Source organism: Muntiacus reevesi, chromosome 8 (genome assembly GCF_963930625.1).
Source record: "Muntiacus reevesi chromosome 8, mMunRee1.1, whole genome shotgun sequence".
NCBI lineage: Eukaryota > Metazoa > Chordata > Mammalia > Artiodactyla > Cervidae > Muntiacus > Muntiacus reevesi.
The window spans coordinates 71362523-71386222 of record NC_089256.1 but is presented as its reverse complement, the minus strand read 5'-3'; the positions used below and the strand labels follow the sequence as shown (position 1 = coordinate 71386222).

The 23700-nt window shown below is 37.3% G+C and overlaps 1 protein-coding gene across 1 annotated transcript in view; it reads right to left on the bottom strand.

The window, feature by feature from the left end:
- Positions 1–9478, bottom strand: part of SPATA16 (spermatogenesis associated 16) — a 229329-nt gene extending 219851 nt beyond the window's left edge. The window contains 1 exon segment of the mRNA XM_065942119.1: positions 9366–9478. Coding sequence (XP_065798191.1) covers positions 9366–9478 — 113 coding nt within the window.
- Between the last annotated feature and the right edge of the window lie 14222 nt (positions 9479–23700).

The following is a 23700-nucleotide window of genomic DNA, read 5'->3' as shown; positions in this document are numbered from 1 at the left end:
ATTACAGATGTTCAAAAAATATAACTAACAGTTATTTGATTCAAAGATTTCTGATACTATCTCTGCTTCTAGATTAGTTTCAAAATATAAAATGTGTTAAACTAGTAATGGTATAGTTTGGTTGGTATCTATTTTTAAGACTCTTTCACCTATTGTATCCTGTTCTGGAAATAATTCTGTAGTATAAATAGGAATAAGGAACAAATTTTTCAAGGAAACTAAGGGACAGAAATATTAAGTTGCTTTATATGAGTCATGCTGTTGGTCATTAGGAGAACCTGGATCTCTATTTCCTGCCTGGGACTTCCAGTCACTAACTCCTGGTCTGGAGTACCTCCTCTAAGGCATGCTGTTGTTTAGGATGCCTAATAGGAGACTTAGAACACAAAGAGAAGAGAAAATGTAAGAAAGAAGAGCCAAGTATGATAAGATAATAATGAAATAAAAGCTAACATTCTTGCTTCTTTTCAACTACTACAGGATCATTGCCTGACTCAAGATAAAGTCTTGACTAGCTTCTCAAGTCTTATGATTTTGTTAATCATAAGATGTTGATTGATGTTGATTATTTTCATTTGTTTGCTTGAAAGACAGATATGCCCCAGAAAATCTTTAAAATGATCCTGAACTTTGATAACAGTAATTCTTGGAAAAGTGTAGGAAGATACAAAACTGTATATATGACTGTAACCTTTGAGACACTTTCCTCCTCCCTACCACACTGAACTTGGGTCATCAGAAATGGTTCAGGTCAAATGTGGACACATCAAAACATCAACTGTGATGATCCAAATTATCTTATAGGAAAGATTGGATTTCAAGTAATTCCAATAACCTGCTATCTTGAATGTTAATTTGCAGAAGTGAAACACTAGAAAAATATTTCCCCAGTGATTTCTACTGATGTATTAGTACATTGTGTCTATGTGGGAGAAAACACCTAAAAGATTAAAAATTTTGCCAGTCTGTGTTATACTCAGTATTGAAGGAGATGGTTATGGCTGGGCATCATTCGACCCATCATCGCAGTGTTACTGCCTTCAGTAAAGGCCCTGCTTTCTTTTCCTCTCTTGATTTCATTGCTGGTATCCAGTATATCTTTTGGACCACTAATGTGGCTACTCAGGGTAGCGAGGGAAAAACTCTTTACCATCACTCTATCTTTATTTGCTCTTTTATGCCACATATGCTTTGGTTTGAGAAAAGTTAGCTTCAGTCCTTGAATTAAGATCTCCAGTGGATGAAGACTCAAGATACACATCTGTACCAACAAGCTTCTTTCAGTAGTAGAGCTATAGAAATGGAAATAGCAAAACTCCAATGCCATACATACATTATATGATTTTTTAAGGGCTTTATAAAAATTTGAGTAAGATTTATATACCACAAGGTGGCTAAGTTCCAAACTCAGCTTGTTTCTTACAAATACTATAGAAATTATATTTGTGTTCCTCTCTTGTCCAGTACTATCTGCAAAGCAAAAGAGATGTGATGTCCTTAAAACTTGTTTAAAGCTCAAAATATCTGATTTTAAGGTTCTCTGATTCATATTCATTCTTACAATCAGCTTCAAATATATAAAGAGGAAATATGGGCTATTTCAAATTTTAAGCTATTTTAAAATGTTCATAGTATCTCCTGGGTATCTTTTCTAAACTCTCTCTACTTCAAGCATAGTAGCTAAAATACGTGAGATTATCTGTAGTTGGATGTGGCTAGTAATTTTTAGTGTCTACAGCAGCATTACCCACCTCTTCTGCATTTATTTCACCTCTTGAATACATAAACTTATCTTTACAACCACTTCTTATAGAAGATAACTGTTCTCTCTTTCTCCCTCCTTCCCTCTCTCCCTCCACCTCTTTTCCTTCAAATTCGCCTACCCCAGTCTTCCTGTCAGTTGTCTGCATTGCCAACCCAACTATGCAACTTTTTACTTTGCAAGAAAGTTTGATTGTTTTTTCAAGAAACAGGCTTCTGAGTATTTCCTCATCAGTACTTAAATGTCTCTATAAAGATCACAGTTTTGTTCTGCAATGCAGTTTTTTACAACAACAACAGACAGAAAGAAAGAAAAGAAAGTGAAGTCACTCAGTCGAGTCCGACTCTTTGTGACCCCATGCACTGTAGCCTACCAGGCTCCTTCATCCATGGAATTTTCCAGGCAAGAGTACTGGAGTGGGCTACCATTTTCTTCTCCAGGGGATCTTCCCAACCCAGGGATCGAACCCCAGGTCTCCTGCATTGCAGGAAGATGCTTTACCATCTGAGCCACCAGGGAAACCCCAAACAACAACAGAGGAGGAAGAAATGTACATGGCATATACAGCAATCAGAAGGAAAATATGTGTGACATTTTCAAACATCTGGAAGAGTAAACATCCCAAATTGGCCCAAGAAACACATAATTCAGGTCCCCACAAAAACCAAGAATAAATATCCTAATGTCTAAAAGTGACCTTTTGTCAGGCTGAAAAAGTATGGCCAAATCCAACCAATATTTTTCAGTGTTGTTCTAAATCAGGTGACTTCAGCTTTAGATTTAGAGCCGATTCTTTATAAAAATTGTTGCATGTCTACAAAAGTGTTATGAAACTGTTCACTTACAGCTTTTCTTTTTTTTTTTTAAATATACAACACCATTTAAATAATCTGGAATTTAAGGCCTTTTACCAGCTAGCTCAATGTGTGTTACCAGACTTATTTAGCACACCTTCTGCAAACTGCTCTGTAGTCAAGCTGAACTTCTTGTTACTTCCAAAAAAGATACTTGTTTTCAGTCTCTCTGCTAAGAATTCTCCATTTCCCTGTTCTTGTCTCATTCTACCTGTCCAAACCTAGCCAGAAGTTTCCCATCTCTCCCTCCTCAGGGTAACAACAGCATTTACAATCCTATTTTCTACATTATGGTTATATGTGAATGACTTACTTCTTCCACCAAGCCCCCTAAAAATAGAAATGTGCTTATCTTGACATTAGTTCAGTGCTTTTCATAGAGCAGGCATTCAACAGATGTTGATCAGTATGGATTCTGTGAATCAAAGACTAATTTAAAATTTTTAAGGGAAATAAATTAGATTTTTTTAAAGGTTTGGTTTAGCTTTCTAAGAGTTATTTCTGAGGTGGTTTTGCTAGATTTTGTTTGGTTTTGTTTTAAATTTGGTCCTGGGTAAAGTACATTTTCTTCTTTGATAGTTCAAGTGAATCATCTACCAACTAGATTTAAACTATCAACCTCTTCAGTTTTTTTTTTTTAGTACTCAGTTGATTAACATGACATTAGTCAGTGTTCCTAAGGCACTGAGTTACATTTCAATCATTACTTCAATAAAAATACATTTAGAGAAAACTATTAGATAATCATTATGCATATCAAAGAAGTATTCACTGATAACATTCTGTAAAAATGCCCATTCTTTCATTTAGAAGACTGTAAAATTGATTTCCTCATAGAAGCCATGTCTTAAAAAAATCTCCAGCAAATATTGATATGAAACAGAGCAATCTTGAAGGTCTTATAATTAATGCAGGTACTAGAAACAAAGGTTAATGTTCACTCATTTCCAGAGGGTAACTGTTGAAAATTTATTCAGTGAATTTTCAACACATTTATTTTTTCTGAGAGCATTTAATTAAGCATTCTGTTTTATGTGGGAGATTCTATCACTTCATAGATTCAATCAGTGGTTTACATGGCTGTTAGTATGACAAATTATTTATTAGCATTTTGATTGCTTAAACATGGGCAATTCAGAAAAAGAGAATACTTAAAAATTTGCTCTCTGAAACATTCAACATCACAGTTGCTATGGTTTTCTTTCTTTAAAAAAAAGAGAAAGGATCTAATTTTAACTTGCTGTTAAATGTAAGAGAGACATTATAAGGAAAAGCATCTTGCCTGTTAGTCCACTAGTACACCTTGATATTTTAAAAAGCACACTCCAGAATATTTCTTTGATTCAATAATAATCTATTGGACACCTACCAAGAGAAATGTACCATGCTATGTGTTATAAACGAAACCAAGGATGACCAAGACAGGATTCTTGGCATTCTAGAACTCATAACTGGGGGTGAGGGTGTAGGATGATGGGAGGGATGTATAGGTAAATAACTTTATATAGAGCAGACATTGTCTAACAAGACTGTGAAGTGCTGAAGGGGCAAGAATGCATCATAATCCCCTTTTTTTTTTTAACTTTTATTTTGTATTGGAGTATGTGCATGCTAAGTCACTTTAGTCCTGTCCAGCTCTTTGTGATCCTATGGACTAGAGCCCACCAGGCTCCTCTGTCCTGGGATTCTCCAGGCAAGAATACTGGAGTGGGTTGCCATGCCCTCCTCCAGGGAATCTTCCCGACCCAGGGATTGAACCCATGTCTCCTGTGTCTCCTGCACTGGCAGGCAGGTTCTGAACCACTAGCACACCTGGGAAGCTGATTAACAATGTGATAGTTTCAGATGGGACAGTGAAGGAACTCAGCCATATATATATGTGTATCCATTCTCCCACAAACTCCCCTCCCATCCAGGCTGCCACTTAACATTGAGAAGAGTCTAATCCTGATATTTAGTGCCTTCGGAGTCTGGAACCTAATAGGTCCTCAGTACACTTCTGTCACTGAAAGGAGCGCATGGGTGAGGTGAGCAGTATGGTAGCAATAATGAACATGCTTCTGTGGGAACAGGAGACATGCAGTTGAAGAGATTTGGTTTTGGAGAAGGCAGAATGAGAGGTGTTCCTACACAGGCAATTTTTCTTCTCTTTTAGCCAAGTAATCATAAGGAATAGTTCACCATTAATCGGGAGGGAGAATGAATTGGGCTCACAATGCTTCTTAAGAAACACAAAATAAAACATACTGTGTAGTGTTATCTGAATAATAATAGCACCCAACAGTTACTCCCAGTGTACAAGGTTATCTCACTGGATTATTCCATTTGTTTCTCACAACTTTTTTGCATAAATATTATTACCCTTATTTTACTAATGAGGAAAGCAAGTGATTAAACAACTTGAGGGATCACCAAGATAATTTAGACCTATAACTTAAACTTGGGACATTTGATGTCAAATTCCATGACTTTTGAACCATAGAATAATAAATTCCTCCTCATTTCACCACCATTGATTGGGATTTATACTTTCTCTACTTTAAAAAACATTTTTCAAAACTGAGTAACAGGGTGTTCAATTTTACCACTGTTTTATTGAGTGGACTTTCTATTACGTGGAAAAAGAATTAATTGCCAATTTATGGCTAACAAGTATATGAAGCAGATTTGTTGAGAGAGGCATTAGACATTTTTAATAAGATCATTAGTTGTAAGTATACATATGATCCTGTTATATTCCAGAAGTCATTAAATTCTGAAAAAATAATATGGGCACTACACTTCCATATGAGTGGGGGATTCCAGACTTTAAATTGACAAACCATTTGCTTATTACAGAGTCACCAAATGGTAATAATGGCCTCATAGCAACTATGCTTCTTTGTACCTGGTACATTGTGAACATTTGCTGTTGTTGCATCAGAGAGCATTGAAAGGTGCCTTCATTGTTCATGGCATTACACAGTGGAGAGAGCATTCAGTTTGGAGTTGCACAAAAACTTTGAATTCTAGATATATTATTTATAGACTGTGTGTTCTAGGAGAAATTACCCAACCTCTCTAAACATCATTTTCCTCTTCCAGAAGTGGGAATGGTTGGATACAGGAGAATCATGTGAGAATCAAATGAGATAAGGGTCCTTAAGGGTTGCAAAGAGTCAGACACGATTAGGTGACTTAGCCTAGTCTAGCCCAGTCACATATCTTTTAAATCTCACTATACCACTTGTCACAGTTATATTTACTCATATATATTAGTATATGTATATGTTTCATTTAAATCTACCTTTTCACACCAGAATATAAGCTCCCTGAGAGAATGAACCTTGTATGCCTAATTCACTGCTACATATTCAGAGCCTGACACAGAGTACACAATAAATATTTGTTGACTGGACAAACAGATGATTGTATCTTATTGTACATTTATTGACAAATTCATAGTTATGTTCTTTTTTTCCTGCTGTACCATATTACAGAAGCTTAGACAGTTAGTTGAAAGTCAGGTGGTATTAGTGCCAATGCAGGAGATACAAGAGATGCAGGTTTGATCCCTGGGTTGGGAAGATCCCCTGGAGGAGGGTATGGCAGTACCCTCGCCTCCAGTATTCTTGCCTGCAGAATCCCATGGACAGAGGAGCCTGGCAGGCTATAGTCCAGGGGGGTCACAAGGAGTTGGACACAACTGAAGCGACTTCGCGTGCAGGCCCCTAAATATAAGCTAGCTTTAACAAATTGACTTCACTATGGAGAGTTTCTCTAGACACTGTGGCATCCTGGTTCTGTCTTTGTTTTCTTTTCCTTCTATTTTTATTGCTTTCTTCTCTAAGTCAACAATATTTATGATGTGCCCACCCTGGTCTCTTTTATTTTAGTCTTTGTTAGGGGATAAATAATTTCCCTGGTTCTTTGTTGACATGAAGTGTGGCTCATTCAGAACCAAAAGCATCAGAAAAATCAGACCTTTGGGGGGGAAGTCATAATGATACAACTTGCTATCTTTACAAGTGTGGTCCATGAGAACACAACTGTACTTCTCTAAGATCCTTAATCTAACTTGATTGTAAAAAAAAAATAATAACTCATTTGGTGTGGGAAGAATATGAGGTTAAGGCAAGTCATGCTTCAACGTACTTCAGAGACCTTCGGCACATTTCTTCTTGAAGCATAAATGCAATCAGCCTGCCAAATTCATTGGCATCCTGAGAGAAAGTTCTCTTTCTTTGCAAACATTGCTCTGTCCTTCTGTAAAAGTAATCCAAGTTTCTATTTACTTAAGAGGCTGATACTATACAGATGTATAAAGAAAAAATAAATTTTCCCCTAACTTTGGCCAACTCTTTAATTCTGTTGCTATGCTGCTTATTTCTTAAGACTTTCACATTTTATTTCTTAAACTATAACTCAGAATTGTAGAAAGGTGGAGATGGAGAGGCTTCCCAATATATTCTCATCTGATGAAAACAATGAAATCTCATGCAGGTGAAATGACCTGCTCATGGTCACTCAGCAAATCAGTGCTTTCAACCATAGCTTGCAACTCTCAGGGTTCTTTCTACCTCATTCCACTGCCTCCACCATAATACACAAGGTAAATGGTTATCCCAGTTGCAATTTCCAAATGAAGAAACATATATTGAACAGTTTAGTGCTTTGTTTGCAGAAAGTCACACAATTAATGAACAGTAACCACAAAGATTTCTTGTCCTTTGACTTACCCTTTAAACTGTTCTCAAACATGTTTTAAAGTTACATCCACCCAGAGGTGACAAATGTGTTTTCAAAATGAACCCATTAACTTGTTTGGAAATGATTGTAAATTTATAGATAAGTTGTAAGGATAATATCAAGAATTCTCAATTGCCCTTAACTCAGATTTACCAATTTTAAACATTTTGCCCACATTTATAATTCCAATATGTGTGTGTGTGTGTGTGTGTGTGTAGTGTAGACAGCTATAGAGAAACACATTCATGCATGTAAATGTATATTATTCATTTTTTTCAGAGTCATTTATGAGGAGGTTGCATGCATCCTGTCTCATTACCCTTTGTTACTTTGGTGCATATTTCTTAGAATCAAGGATATTTCACTTAGGTAACACAATATAGTTATGAAATCAGGATTGTTAACATTGATACTATGCTGTTGTCTAATCTATAGTCCCTATTTCAGTTTTGTCAACTGTCTTCATGACATCCTTTTTAGTACTATTTCCTTCAGTATAAGATCGAGTCCAGGGTAATATATTGCATATAGTTGTCACATCTCTTTAGTCTTACTCTGAACCAGTTCCCTTAGCCGTTCTTTGTTGTCCAAAGTGTTGGCATTTTTTTAAGAGTAAGAACCAGCAATTCAGTAGACTCTGCCTTGATTCAGTAGATACTTCCGCATATTTAGAATTGGGTTAAACATCCCCAGTAAGATTATATCACACACTGATGTGTCTTCTTTTTCAGGGTCCCACGTTTGAAAGCACATGATGTGCTTGTCTTTCTTTGGTGATGCAAATTTTTTTAAAGTTTTAAAAATTAATCTATTTACTATTTTTGGCTGCACTTGGTCTTCATGGCTGTGCAAGGGCTTTCTCTAGTTGTGGTGAGTGGGAATTACTCTGCTGTGGTGCACAAGCTTCTCATTGTGGCATCTTCTCTTATTGCAGACCATGGTCTGTAGGGTGTGCAAGTTTCAGTAGCTGTGGCGTGAGGGCTCTAGAGTGCAGGGTCAGCAGTTGTGGTGCGTGGCATGGGCTTAGTTTTCCAACGGGATGTGGGATCTTCCCAGACCAGGGATGGAAACCGCGTCTCCTGCATTGGCAGGCGGATGACTTCTTAACCACTGGACCACCAGGGAAGTCCAGTGATGAAAATTTTAATCAACTGGCCAAATTGTTCTCTAGTTTCTCCAGAGAAAGATTTCACTGTTGCAACTTACAGTCTGTGCGGAGATACTTAAAACCTGCAGTTTCTGTGTTCTTCATCAAACTGCCTCTCTTGATATAGCATCCACTGATGGTTCTTGTGTGCATGAATCTTAGCTGTGATGATGGCTACATGGTGATTTTTCCCTTCACAATTCACAGTATTATTAGAATGCTCAGACAGAGGGTTGGTCACCACTGAGGTATCTGATACAAACATGTGTAGTCTGTGATTTTTGACAAAGTAAATCCTATAGTTTCAAGAAATAATAATAAGTAAAACTGTACTAAAATGTTTAATTTTAAATAATAGACACTGCATTATTTTAAAACAAATGTTTTTAAACATGAAAAATGATTTTTTTTTAGCAATGGAGAGGAATCATAGGATACACCTACTCCAATTTCTGTATTTTAGAGATGAGGGCCAGAGAGGGCACAGACCTGTTTAGTGGTAACAGCAGGACTTGAAATTGGTCTAAAGGCTCTGATTCTAGGTTCCATCACAGCCACATTATTTTTAATTTTTATATCCTACTGGACTATAGTTGATTTACAATGTTGTGTTGATTTCAGGTGTACCTCACATTACTTTAAACATAATCAAAACTTGTTTGTTAAAAACACAGCTGGAAGCAAAAAAACTCATGGTGTAAAGTAGACAATGTAAGAGTGGGGTACACTAATGATATCTAAAAATCTACCTTAAGAATTCCATTCATTCAGCAATCATTCATGATTGACTAAGCAACTACCCTGTGTCATGACCTGTGTCAGCACTGGGATGCAATGCTGAAGCAGAGATCGCCTCCATTCTCAAGGAGTTTACGGTTTAATAGGAGATCGCACATTAATATGCATCATAATCTTCTGAGGCCTCTTAGGTTCCAGGTCCAACAAATTTTGATTTACTGGGTCAGCAGTGATCTTAGGAATCTTCATGTTTGATAAGCAGAGGAGGGCTGTACTAGAAATACAAGATGTCCAAAGTGTTTAAGTTGTTACACCTCCTGACTCTCCCACTCCAACTCCCTACCACTCCAAATTAAAAGTGTGAAGAGAAACAATACCAAACTATTAAATACATTTTAAAAATGTTCAACAAGTTACAGTGTTATGATCATTACTTTTTTGAAATATTAAAACATGCTAGATTTTCCTAGAAAATTATTTTTTTGGTAATGCTACTTTGCTGGTGCTGTAAGCATGTCCAATTTCAGTCTACTCCAGTGGAGTCTGATACAGGTGGTTAGGTGACCATGCTGGCATTGAGCCAGCACATTTCTATGCTGGATGTGGATGCAGTTAAATTTGTACTTGGGCTGGCACTGATGAAGCACTCTGACAGGAAGACAGTATGCATTAGGTATTTATGCTTAAGAAACACTTGAAAGTTTATATGCTTACCTTCCTGAAAGAGAAGCTTATATGGATGGATTATTGTTAGGCATTCATCACATCCATTAGTCAACAAACACTTCTTGAATTCCTACTAAGTGAAAATACCAGGCTCTTTCCTGGGTGGATAACTCAGTTCAGTTCAGTTCAGTTCAGTCGCTCAGTCATGTCTGACTCTTTGTGACCCCATGGACTGCAGCACACAGGACTCCCTGTCCATTACCAACTCCTGGAGTCCACCCAAACCCATGTCCATTGCATCGGTGATGCCATCCAACCATCTCATCCTCTGTCGTCACCTTCTCCTCCTGCCCTCAATCCCTCCCAGCATCAGGGTCTTTCCCAATGAGTCAGCTTTCACATCAGGTGGCCAAAGTATTGGAGTTTCAGCTTCAACATCAGTCCTTCCAATGAACACCCAGGACTGATCTCTTCTGGGATGGACTGCTTGGATCTCCTTGCAGTCCAAGGGACTTTCAAGAGTCTTCTCCAATACCACAGTTCAAATGCATCAATTCTTCAGTGCTCAGCTTTCTTTATAGTCCAAATCTCACATCCATACATGACCACTAGAAAAACCATAGCCTTGACTAGACGGACCTTTGTTGACAAAGTAATGTCTCTGCTTTTTAATATGTTGTCTAGGTTGGTCATAGCTTTCCTTCCAAGGAGTAAGCGTCTTTTAATTTCATGGCTGCAGTCACCATCTGCAGTGATTTTGGAGCCCAGAAAAATAAAGTCAGCCACTGTTTCCACTGTTTCCCTATCTATTTACTGTGAAGTGATGGGATCAGATGCCATGATCTTCGTTTTCTCAATGTTGAGCTTTAAGCCAACTTTTTCACTCTCCTCTTTCACTTTCATCAAGAGGCTTTTTAGTTCCTCTTCACTCTCTGCCATAAGGCTGGTGTCATCTGCATATCTGAGGTTATTGATATTTCTCCCAGCAATCTTGATTCCAACTTGTGCTTCTTCCAACCCAGTGTTTCTCATGATGTACTCTGCATATAAGTTAAATAAGCAGGGTGACAATATACAGCCTTGACGTACTCCTTTTCCTATTTGGAACCAGTCTGTTGTTCCATGTCCAGTTCTAAGTGTTGCTTCCAGACCTGCATACAGGTTTCTCAAGAGGCAAGTCAGGTAGTCTGTTATTCCCATCTCTTTCAGAATTTTCCATAGTTTATTGTGATCCTCACAGTCAAAGGCTTTGGCATAGTCAATAAAGCAGAAAGAGATGTTTTTCTGGAACTCTCTTGATTTTTTGATGATCCAGCAGATGTTGGCAATTTGATCTCTGGTTCCTCTGCCTTTTCTAAAACCAGCTTGAACATCTGGAAGTTCATGGTTCATGTATTGTTGAAGCCTGGTTTAGAGAATTTTGAGAATTACTTTACCAGCATGTGAGATGAGTGCAATTGCGCAGTAGTTTGAGCATTCTTTGGGATTGCCTTTCTTTGGGATTGGAATGAAAACTGACATTTTGCAGTCCTGTGGCTACTGGTGAGTTTTCCAAATTTGCTGGCATATTGAGTGAAGCACTTTCACAGCATCATCTTTCAGGATTTGAAAGAGCTCAACTGGAATTCCATCACCTCCAGTAGCTTTGTTCGCAGTGATGCTCCTAAGGCCCACCTGACTTCACATACCAGGATGTCTGGCTCTAGGTGAGTGATCACACCATCATGATTATCTGGGTCATGAAGATCTTTTTTGTACAATTCTTCTGTGTATTCTTGCCACCTCTTCTTAATATCTTCTGCTTCTGTTAGGTCCCTACCATTTCTGTCCTTTATTGAGCCCATCTTTGCATAAAATGTTTCCTTGAGATCTCTAATTTTCTTGAAGAGATCTCTAGTCTTTCCTATTCTATTGTTTTCCTCTATTTCTTTGCATTGATCGCTGAGGAAGGCTTTCTTATCTCTCCTTGCTGTTCTTTGGAAGTCTGGTATATCTCTCAAATGGGTATATCTTTCCTTTTCTCCTTTGCTTTTTGCTTCCCTTCTTTTCACAGCTATTTGTAAAGCCTCCTCAGACAGCCATTTTGCTTTTTTGCATTTCTTTTTCTTGGGGATGATCTTGATCCCTGTCTCCTGCACAGTGTCAGGGACCTCCATCCATAGTTCATCAGGAACTGTGTCTATCAGATCTAGTCCCTTAAATCTATTTCTCACTTCCACTGTATATTCTTAAGGGATTTGATAAGTCATAAGGGTGGATTGCAAAGATGAATAAAATGGGTTGTTCTTCATAGGAGCTTGGAAGTAAGAGCTCAAAGCTGCTAACTTCCTCGATAGTGTGTTCCAAGATCATTAAGTCAAACTGGCATAGGAGACAGGACCTGTGTTTTAGACTTGAGATCTGAGATCAAATTCTAAATCTTTCTTTTTTGCTGAAGAAACTTTCAATAAGTTACTTTAGTTTGATGGATCTTGGTTTTTTCATCCAATTCATTCCTTATAGGGATTAACAAAGCAATGTTTTTTAGAAACCGATTCATCATTTGGCATTTAATCTGTTCTCTACAAGCAGTAGCTATTATAGTTTTAAACATAGCACATATATATTATATCATGAACAAATTATAAACATAATATTTATAAAACATACTAATAATGTTTAATAGTTGATGCTTTGCTTTACATTGTGAAACTTTGTTTACAGATGCACACACACATCATTTTTCTTCTTCAGTTTCAACAAGTTGGCAACTAATATTTACATAAAAATTGAATCTCAGGATATTTATTCCCTGTGGATTTTGTGTCCTGGAGAGCAACTGGTAAAATGAGAGAACATCCATCACAAGCAGGATAGCTAATCTACTTTCATTGTAATCATATATAACCAGTCAAATAGTGCATGATCCATAAAATGGGTGCACCATGGGTAATGCATGAATAATTAATATCTGCCTCTCTTACCTCACAAGGAGAACCTGAGGCATGAATATGAGACTGCCCCTAAATTATTTTCCCTGAGGTTGAACTGGATATTTATTTTCACCTAAGATCATCATAAATCTCTGTAAACTGTTTTTTGGAGTAGGGTGGAAATAGGTGGAGAGTGAACACAGAAATCTCCTAATCTCAAAACATGTTATATAATAGAACTATGACTATTGCCAATTTAATATTTTCTAATACATTTACAGTATTTTTAGCTTAGTAATCCCTAAATTGTCTTTTCCTTTAGAGAGTAAAGAATAAAAGGTTATTTTTTACACTTGAGAAACTATTGCATTAGATTTTTCGTATGATTGGCCTAAGGATTAATGGTACAATGTTATATGTACTTCCCATAGAACCTGGCATAGGAGAGAGAGAGGGAGGTTAGAAAATGAACTGTTTATCTGCCTTCCTATGCATGCCAACCCATTTTACATCATAAATATATCTGAGCCAACTAGTAGAGTTTACCTGATTCTTTGCAAGAGTTCTAGTTTGATACTTTACTAAAGTATGAAGTGACTTCCCTGGCGGCTTAGCGGTAAAGAATCTGCCTGCAAGCAAGAGATGTGGGTTTGATCCCTGGGCCAGGAAGATCCTCTGGAGAAGAAAATGGCAACCTACTCCAGTATTCTTGCCTGGGAAATCCCATGGACAGAGGAGCCTGGAGAGCTGCAGTTCATGGGGCCACAAAAAAGTCAAACATGACTGAACAGCTAAACAACAAGTATGAAGTACTTTCAGATGGAACTACTTAGATCTTGTATATATTCATTTAAGCTATTTTTGCACAAATAACTCATTTAATTCAACTTCATTGTTCCCCTTCTTGAAGCCAGTATGCTCAGTTTACAAACCTGTGAACTACTCACTGTTAGTGCTTCCCCGTGAAACATACAAAGCAACAAGCATCATGTATTCTCCCCAGGACCCCTCTGCTTCTGGCTCAAGTTGCCCAGGCACATATCCTCTCTTACCTCTGTCCCCAGGTTAGAAGCACTTAGCATCATTTCCAGGCATAGGCAGCTTCCCTCTACCCTCCTCTGGGATATATAAAGAGGGTAAATGAGCAAAGAGAGCCCCCGGGCCTCTCTTCTCATCTACTTACACTGTCCCTTCTTCACCCATCAAAAATAAGTAAAGAAAAAGAAGAATGGAATTTCTTACTTGTATAGTTTTTAGTATTATTACTTGAAGGTTTCTTCTGAACTTTTTATAGTATAAATTATGATACTTATTTTGCAGAAATGCATTTGTCTATGAGAAATTAATTTTGGAATTGATAGAAGATATCAAGTAGTTTACAGATACATTTTTTTATTTGTTCAATCATGTTTCAGTTACATTTAATGAAGATTTACAGGTTTACAGGGTTGTGTGATATTTGAAAACTGACTATATTGATCACTGACTAATATTTTCCCAGTCAATCCCAGAAAAAGAGAACCATGAAATCAAAAAACTTCTTTGAGGAAAGTTCTGATGTATATCAAACTTAAAAAAAAAAAGTGATACCTTAAAATTACTGTTTTGACAATTTGAACCTAGACAAAATATATCATTCAAATTATTCAGTTACATAATAACTTCTGCATTGTGGGTGGGATGGACTTGTTGGTAGCAGACAGAATTTCTGCTGAGACTAAGTGAAAAAGCAGAATTAAATACCAAATCATCAGTTTGAGTGTACTGGAGAGATGGGAGGCAGTGAAAAATAGGGTACAACTTCTTCATGAAAATGAGCTGACTTTTACAGCCATTTTTAACTGGGAGACATTTGCCAATTTGGTATGGGGAGGGGAGAGGCAAGATACTAAAGACCTAAGTAGAAGGCCTCTCAAAAGCAATGCAAAATTTTGACAGTCTTGTGAGAACTGCAGGAGAAATGGCCTTAAAGAAACATCAGATATACAGTTGGAAATTCTTGAGAACATAGAGATAAACTATTTTCAGACCTGCAGCCCAGCCTCAACATATAAGGGTTCCTGATTAAATTAAGATGAACAACTGTGTTGTCTGCTTAGTGAAGGCAGGGAGGAATCCATTATAGAGGATGATACGTCATGTGAATCTTCTACAGCCTCCTATACAAAATATTCAACATTGAATACAAAATTACTAAGTGTGGCCCCCAAACACCAAGAAAAAAAATAAAAAATCACAAGGAAAAATAGACAATAGAAACACACCTGCAGGTGATCGAGATATAAGAGTTAGCTAGGAATTTAAAATATCTCTAATATGTTCAAGGCAATAGAGGTAAGACTTTCCTAAACACATGCTCTCTTCTCCCCCACCTACAGTCTCTGCATTGTTTGAAAATATAAGTTATAAGTCGTGGAAATAATTTGACGGTAAATCAGATGTTTTTCTATAGAACTCGCCAGGAGGGCAAAATCACACAAATGAAATGCAGTTCATGTGAGTGGCTTGTAAATTATTAGTCTGTGTGTATGTTGGGTAGAGTGAAGAGAGAGAAGAAATTCTCTGCCTGTTTCTGAAGGCCCTGAGGAGCCTGAACAAATAGCAGTGGGCATGAAAAAGTTGCTTGCTCTCATTATCAACAATTTTTAAAGTTTAGCTGTGGTAAGGGGAAAAAAAATTCCCCCAGGCTTGATTTTTTTATGATTTAATCTCCCGGCAGCTGTAGATATATTAATTAGTAAATATGATGACCGGATGATTAGATCAGTGACCTCAGGATCAATCATACTTCAGTCACACTCAATCCTAAGAAAAAGGTGGAAAGAAGGCTGTATCCGTAGAGGCCAGGAAGGACCAGAATGGTACTGATACAAGGTCCTTTCCCATTTTGATTGCTATGATGATGAGCTTCTTCCTCTGTCCTCTTAAGGGTAACTACTTGAGTTGGAGAAATAGGCATAGAAAAGAACCAGAGCTTCAATTTTATTAAATATTTACTCAAAGAGGCTATTTTAAATCATTACTGAGTTATCTCTGATTGGTATGTACAAATAGTTCCTCTCTGCATTCTCACATTCTAACTTTAAAAGAAAAGAGGCCTCAAGAGCTCACTCTGGAATTCTGCCACAAAAATTCACGGAATCAACTTTCCTCAGCCAGCCTTAACTTTAAAACATCTATACCAGCATAGGGCAACATCTCCTGGTATGCACGTCCCAAAGTGAAGAGGCATTCTCAAGCCAGGAGGAAGAGATGAGGCAGGCTCTTGAGGGACATTTTAAAACTACATTTTCCTCCCTGCTCATAACCCAGCCCCATCTCATTATTCGTGCGAGTATATTGTAGACATGAAAGATTTGGAATAATGAAAAATATTGAGAATTAGGGAGATGGAGTGATAAATGGAAAACACTGGTAGTCACCTACTATTGGAAGATAAGACCAAAAGCAGATGACCAGTTTCATGTGGGTACTGGTTGAACAAATTCTGTGACACGGGCAGAGTAACATGCAGGCCCAGGAAAGGCAGAATCTCTGGGAGAAAAATGGAAAGAGATGGCAACTGCGTGAGAAGATAGAACTTCTACGAATTGTAGATCATACTTCCTTTTCTGTATTCATGAAATTGACCAATGAAAGCATAGGCAACATTTGAAGGGAATCTGTACATAGTCAGGTTGCAATGTTTAAATGAATAGATGCTGTGATTTGTAATGTATAACAAGTCTTGTCCCTCAGTCTGATAAATGACTCTCACGTTTAACATGATGTTTTCTCTTCACTGTGAACTACATTAGTGAATATAAAATATGTGGGGATTAACTGAGGTCTGAACTTTTGAGAGTCTTTAATTAAACTTTGTCTCCAGTACTTAAGGAGATTGAGATGCCATCTATGCCTACATTATCCTCATCATCTGAGCAGGAATCACATAGATGCTCAAAACACACACTTCCCTAAAGTAGAAGAGACATGTTACATTTGGGAATATATGCTGAGGGCTGATTGTGGAGGCCGTGGTAGTATTGCATTCTTTTTTTCCTACAACTTAAACCTAGGTTTCCAAATATCTATTGAACAGGGGTGTGAAGTGGTAGCCATAGTTTTGCTCCTTACACCTTCGTTAAAACTTAACAAACTTGAGCTGATTTCTAACAAGTTAAATGCACAGTGTTTTGGAAGAGGATGGTGACAATACAGTGTCTTCTCAAACTATAACTTAGGTGATCTTTAGAGACAGCATTGAATTCTTCTGCTTGAGTTATGCTGGCTAATAGGAATTTAAGTGATAACTGGTAGGAGCGCACTGAAGCATTCATGCATGTGAAATCAGATGAACAACCAGAATTGGAATTTCCTAAGGAAAATTATTCTAGCGGAGAAACACAGGCCCAGGTTGAGTGCCAATAACTTTTAAACTAACATGTGCAACTATCACCCTAATAAGTAACAGCTAAAGGTGCCTGAAGAAAAGCAAGACCAATATTTTCAATTACATTTTAAAAACAACAGCTCAGAGTTATAGACAAGTTCCTTTCTCTGTTAAAGCGAATTTAATCTGTCTTAACTTGACTCCATGTATTAATGCTTACTCTTGAAAAGTACACATAAAACCTAAGTAAATGTTAAATAAATTGTATTATTTATATCAATCTTATTTATCAGTAAGATTTAATTTATTAATGATTTACTCTTATATAATATTATAGTTTAATAAATATTTAAGTAAACAGAATGACTAATTCATCTACAAAAAGAAACTGAAATCAAGAACTTCTGGTTTCTACTGGTAATTTTTATTTCTATTCAGTGATAATACTAGTCTGAAATATTCCCCTTTAAATGATCTACTCAACACCATATCAATTCTCCACCTGTCATGCAGGTGGAGACTGCATTCTAGACTGCAATGTGACTTCAGCTTCAACTTCTCAGGGTTAAAGGATACATTCTAATGCTTATCCTGCATAAAATCAGCTCAGTTACCTTTCAAAGTTGCCTAAAATTTGTGAAATATTAGTGATTCAAATATATGAATCCTCAAAATTTCATAATAGACATACTTAGGTGTATATAGATCTATATCAAATCTTATAGTATGTAAATGAACTTACCCCTTCAGGTTTTCTAAAATGTAGAGGTAAAGCTGAATCTTTGCCATCATAGTTATTTTTCCCATCCCATGGAGTATTTGGAATGATTTTTGATATCAGTAATGGCCATTGTGCTCTCAGTTTCCTAATTTACAAAATAAGGTTAATGAAAATATCTAGCTCATGGTTGTTGTTCTAAAGAGTAATAGAATGTTTCCTGGTAAATAGTAAGTGCTTGAAAAATGCTATTATACTATTGCTCTCATCATTTTTTATTGTTATTATTGCTCATCGATTGAAAAAAATTAGACAGGAAAATGGTCTTTCTATTGGACCCTTCACTGATGCTTATTCACCTTGTATATTTTGAAATCTAGCCAGAGCTATGATAAGTTATAGTCTCTACTTCAGTGATCTTTAAACTAGACTGCTGTAATATTTTATTTTATTAACATCCCTGAAAAAAACTCAACAAGGCTCTTCATGGGAGCAAAATGTTACAATTTGAATGTCACATTCCAGGAAGATGACTCAATATATTTTATACTGCTGCTGCTACTAAGTCGCTTCAGTCGTGTCCGACTCTGTGCGACCTCATAGACGGCAGCCCACCAGGCTCCTCTGTCCCTGGGATTCTCCAGGCAAGAATATTGGAGTGGATTGCCATTTCCTTCTCCAATGCATGCATGCATGCTAAGTCGCTTCAGTTGTGTCGACTCTGCGACCCCATGGACAGCAGCCCACCAGGCTCCTCTGTCCACAGGATTCTCCAGGCAAGAATACCAGAGGGGTTGCCATCTCCTTCTCCGATATTTTATACTAGTTGAGAGATAATAATCTGGGTTCCCTGATGTGAAAGGATTTAAAAGCCCTTGAGCTTTTGGTGTTTGTATGGCTTTTGTTACCATAGCCCTCCATGGTTTGGCTACCTATTCATCTATTTTCAACTGATACAACACATAAAACAAAGAAAAAGAAATTGCAGTCAAATTCTATGTGGAGATTTGTGGTTCTAGTCATTGTGTGTCTTAATTAGAAAAAACTGTCCTGCTGTTAGGAAGAAACTATGGATTTATGCCTGGAGACCTTTTTAAGATCCTGTATATAACAATTATTATTCATGTTCATTTGTTGTTTTCCTTTAGGTTGTGATTAATTTCCAACATACTGGTTTCACTGCTCAAAAGATGAACAACTTTATGAATTTACGGCAGATACTGTAACAAGTAGTTATTTTCCATTTCAAACTGTGGCAAAGAAAAAGAAGAGGGTATTTTTCCTGAATGGCCTTTAAAATTATTTCTCTTTGGGAAATATCTTTGAAAATGACCAGATTGGAAGTTGTAGCTATTTGGTTATAATAACACTGATGAGTAACAGATTGAACAAGGTTGAAAAGGTACTTCACTGAAAAGTCCACTTTGGGAACAAAGAAAAATCTCAGTTCTACCTTGATTATGCACTTGTGTTACATGCCATGGCAACTCACCAGTTTAGGTGCACTTGAAAAATAGGCTGAAAAATTAAAAACCTCTTTGAAATACTATAAAACATGGTCTGGCCTCCAGTCATATCCCTGTTTCCCACATCAGAATCAATATTTCATTCCTTATTCAAATCACGACAGTGAAGAAAAATGATATGCTGTATGCAGAGTTAGGTGATTAGAAGGATTCCAGCCTCTCTCTGGCTTCCGGTGCATTTTTTTCTCTTCTACTTTTACAGTTCCCTTGACAAAAAAAATTCTTGAGCTTTTGTCGCACATGAAGGGGAAAAAAAAACTCTAAAATATTATTATTGAGTCCTAATTTATTTTTCCATTTGGAGGAAAACAGTCCATCCAATCTGCAATAATATTTAAAAGATAGCATCTCTGTGGCACCCAAGGTCTCACTGGTGAAATCTGAAAAGATCCAAAGCCCCTTTGTTTGTATAACAACATTATTAGCACATTAAATGTAATTATAGAGGATTAAAAAATAGTTATCATTACAAATAAGTTTTTATGCATTTATTTAAAACTAGTGGCTTATTAAACATAGCAAATACTTTGTTGGTGTTCCAAAAAGAGATTCCTATTGACACCTGTAAATAAATATTGTGGCAGATTGTTAAGATATTCACTCATTCAACCATTCTTTCCCTCACTCATACACCAACTATCTCAGAGCACACATTTTATGCCACGTATGATGTTAGGGTACTCAGATGAAGACATGGTCTGTGCCTTAGAGAAAGAGAGAGCTCAGATTGTCTCTACCTAAAACCATACTCAGTAATATTGGACGCCTTTATTTCCTCAGTAATATCATGAGTTAGGGAGACAGCAACCTATAATAAAATCGAAACTCTGAAATAGTGATCCTCTTTCGCTTGACAAGAGATAAATAACCTCATATCATACACTTTATTAAGGAATACAGGTTAGGATAAAACAAAATACAAATTGAAAGTCTGTTATTCATAAACCAAGTAAGATCTTGGTCTGTTCTTTCTCGTCAGATGCGACAGGGTGTGCCGCGAAGAGGACAGGGACCCAGTTTGGAATTCCTTGTCTTTAACTGCCTGCAGGAAATGATTTCTTGGCTACTTATTACGGTTATCAGTAGAAAACGTTCCTCGTTCGAAGGGTGAGAAGGATGAAAGGAGCTCCTACTTTCCCCAACTTCCTCAAGCTTCCTCCTGAAGGCCCCTTTCCTCCCCAGCCAGCCTGGGAAGCTGAAAAGTTTTAACTGCGCAGAGCTAAATCTTCTCCTACCTAGGCAGTTGTGGCTCAACTCCGCACTGGCGGGATGAAGCTCTGGACTCCTCCCAGCTGCCGCATCTGGCCACACCCGAGTCCAAACGTCCGGATCTGAGGCCACGTTGGTCAGTGTACTCGCGGAAGCCCAGGTTTGAAACGTCACATTCCGCGAGGCCACGCCCCTCCGCCCGTAGCCCCGCCTCCTCCCGTGGCCCCGCCCACACGCCCTGCCCTTGATACCTGCCTTCAGTTCAGTTCAGTCGCTCAGTGGTGTCCGACTCTTCGTGACCCAATGAATCGCAGCAGGCCAGGCCTCCCTGTCCGTCAACTCCCGGAGTTTACTCAAACTCATGTCCATGGAGTCGGTGATGCCATCCAACCATCTCATCTTCTGTCGTCCCCTTCTCCTCCTGCCCTCAATCCCTCCCAGCATCAGGGTCTTTTCCAATGAGTCAACTCTTCGCATGAGGTGGCCAAAGTATTGGAGTTTCATCGTCAGTCCTTCTAATGAACACCCAGGACTGATCTCCTTTAGGATGGACTGGTTGGATCTCCTTGCAGTCCAAGGGACTCTCAAGAGTCTTCTCCAACACCACAGTTCAAAAGCATCAATTTTTCAGCACTCAGCTTTCTTCACAGTCCAACTCTCACATCCATACATGACCACTGGCTGCTGTCATTTTTTCCAACTGTAAAAAAAAGTTTGTATCTCCTCCCTTCAGATTCTAAAAATATTCGAGGTTTTTTGTATTTTCATACAAATTGTGAAATTATTTGTTCTAGTTCTATGAAAAATACCGTTGGTAGCTTGATAGGTATTGCATTGAATAAAGTAATGTGATCGTTAAAAAATACTTTGGAAATGCAAAAAGATGTGTGTAAAATAAAAATAATCTGTAGTCTTAAGAGAAATACTAAGACCATTTCAGTATATATCTTTGCACTCTTCTTACCATGGATAGAAAATAAACAGATAGCGCTTCTTCTCTGCCTTTTTCACATACATATAAGTGCACAGGTAGGAAATGCATAGTAAATACACTTCATAAAATTTTGTATATCTTTTCTTTTTTTAAAGAAAAATTCTTTAAAACTTTTTTTACTGTAAAATGTACATATGTAGGAATTAAAGTTCTGTTGTATATATTAAAAAGTGAAAAATATTAAAAGATCAGCCAAGTACCTTTCACAGAATGTTCTGCTTCCAACATTTGAAGAAACCTATGTACCACTAAGGACTGCATCTTTCTCCTCAGCAATATTATAAATTTTATGACAAACATTACCTTGCTTTTCTTTATAGTTTAACAAATAATATATATCACTTTTTATTGAAGTATGGTACATGTACAGAAAAGTCAATCAACTGTAGGTGTGTTCAATGAATTATCACAAAATGAACCCACCAGAATAACTGCCACCCAAGTGAAAAAAGAAAACATGCGTTAGCATCCTGGAAGACGCTCCTAATGACTATCCCTTTTCTGTTCCCCAGAGGTAATGATTATTTTGCCTTCTAACACCATAGTTTAGTTTTTCATATTTTTGAACTTTATAAAAATAGTCCACTCATTGTTTTACTGTTCAATACTGCTATTGATTATAGTTATCTTTTACAAAGTATACTCCATATACTAACCATATTTATGGCAAGTCTATATCCTGTCTTCTTCGCTTAACACTCTACAGAATCATTTTTTCATGTCATTTAACATTGTGCTAAAAAAAATGGGTTTTGCCTTATGGTCTATTGGATGGATATAATGGATATAGCACAATTTTATTGGAAGTTTAGTTTAGTTTAGTTTAGTTTTTTTTTTTTTAAGGAAGGGAGGCAATATCTCCTAAGCTTATGTATTTGCTTGCATATTGTTTGGTGTACATCTGTGGGTTATCTCTTTAGGATTATTTCTAAAAATGGAATTCCTAAATCAAAGAGCATTAACTTTTTAAAAGTCCACTGTCCTGCTGCAAATGATGTCAATTTATATTCTTGCTAGTGATGTGTGATAGTATCCCATTATATTGTCTCCCAAATAATTAAGAAAAATCTGTTAATTTGATAGGTGAGAAATATTTTCTCCTTGATGTTTACATTTACAGTCCTTTGATTATAGGAGAGGCTGATTACACGTTTATTATTAATTCATATGTCTCTTACTACAGTTTATATATATACTTTTTTCCCATCTCCTCAAGTTTTGACATTGGTTTCTCCATTAGTGGGCTTCCCTAGTGGATCAGATAGTAAAGACTCTGCCTGCAATGCGGGAGACCTAGGTTTAATCCCTGAGCGGGAAGATCACCTGGAGAAGGGATTGGCAACCCACTCCAGTATTCTTGCCTTAAGCAGACTGTTGTGCTTGAGTCTCTTAGGTTAACATGAATGAACTGTGGTCCTTAAGTCAATGACTGGCCTAATCTCAGGACTGTCATAGAAATTCCTTCAGGGTTCTTTAATATCCTTTGAATCCCCACTCTTTCCTACAGATGACAGGATTGTGACAGATGATTTCAATTTCATTACCTCATCGCAGTAACTACATGAAATCAGATTTCACTACTGTCACATTACAGCTCAAAGAATGAGGTTGAGTCCATATTTGACTTGCTCAGGTTAACGAAAGGACATTTGAACCTGTATATTCCCACATAGTTCCTCTACTTTGGCTAGTTTTGAGCTGAAAGTTTTCCCTTTATCATCACAAATCAAGTAGTTGAGGTTCTATTAGGCATGGTATCTATAAATTTGAGACTCAAGGGAAGAGTTACAAAACTGGACTAAGAAGGTTGTAGTTGCTGAATAATGCAGAACACATGAGATCACCTCTTATGCTCCATAATGATAGAGAAATGAGCCCCCAAGGAGATGATGCCATTGTGTGTGGCCATGCAGGTTGTACATAGCACAACTCCAGAGGGGGCACCATCCACATCCAGTATGACTTGAATAGCATTCCTTGGAATCTGGTAATCTACACCTGAATCTTTAGTAACTTCTCAATATTTAATTTTTGTAATAACAAGTGGTTTTCAAGCATAGGTCAGTATAGAAAT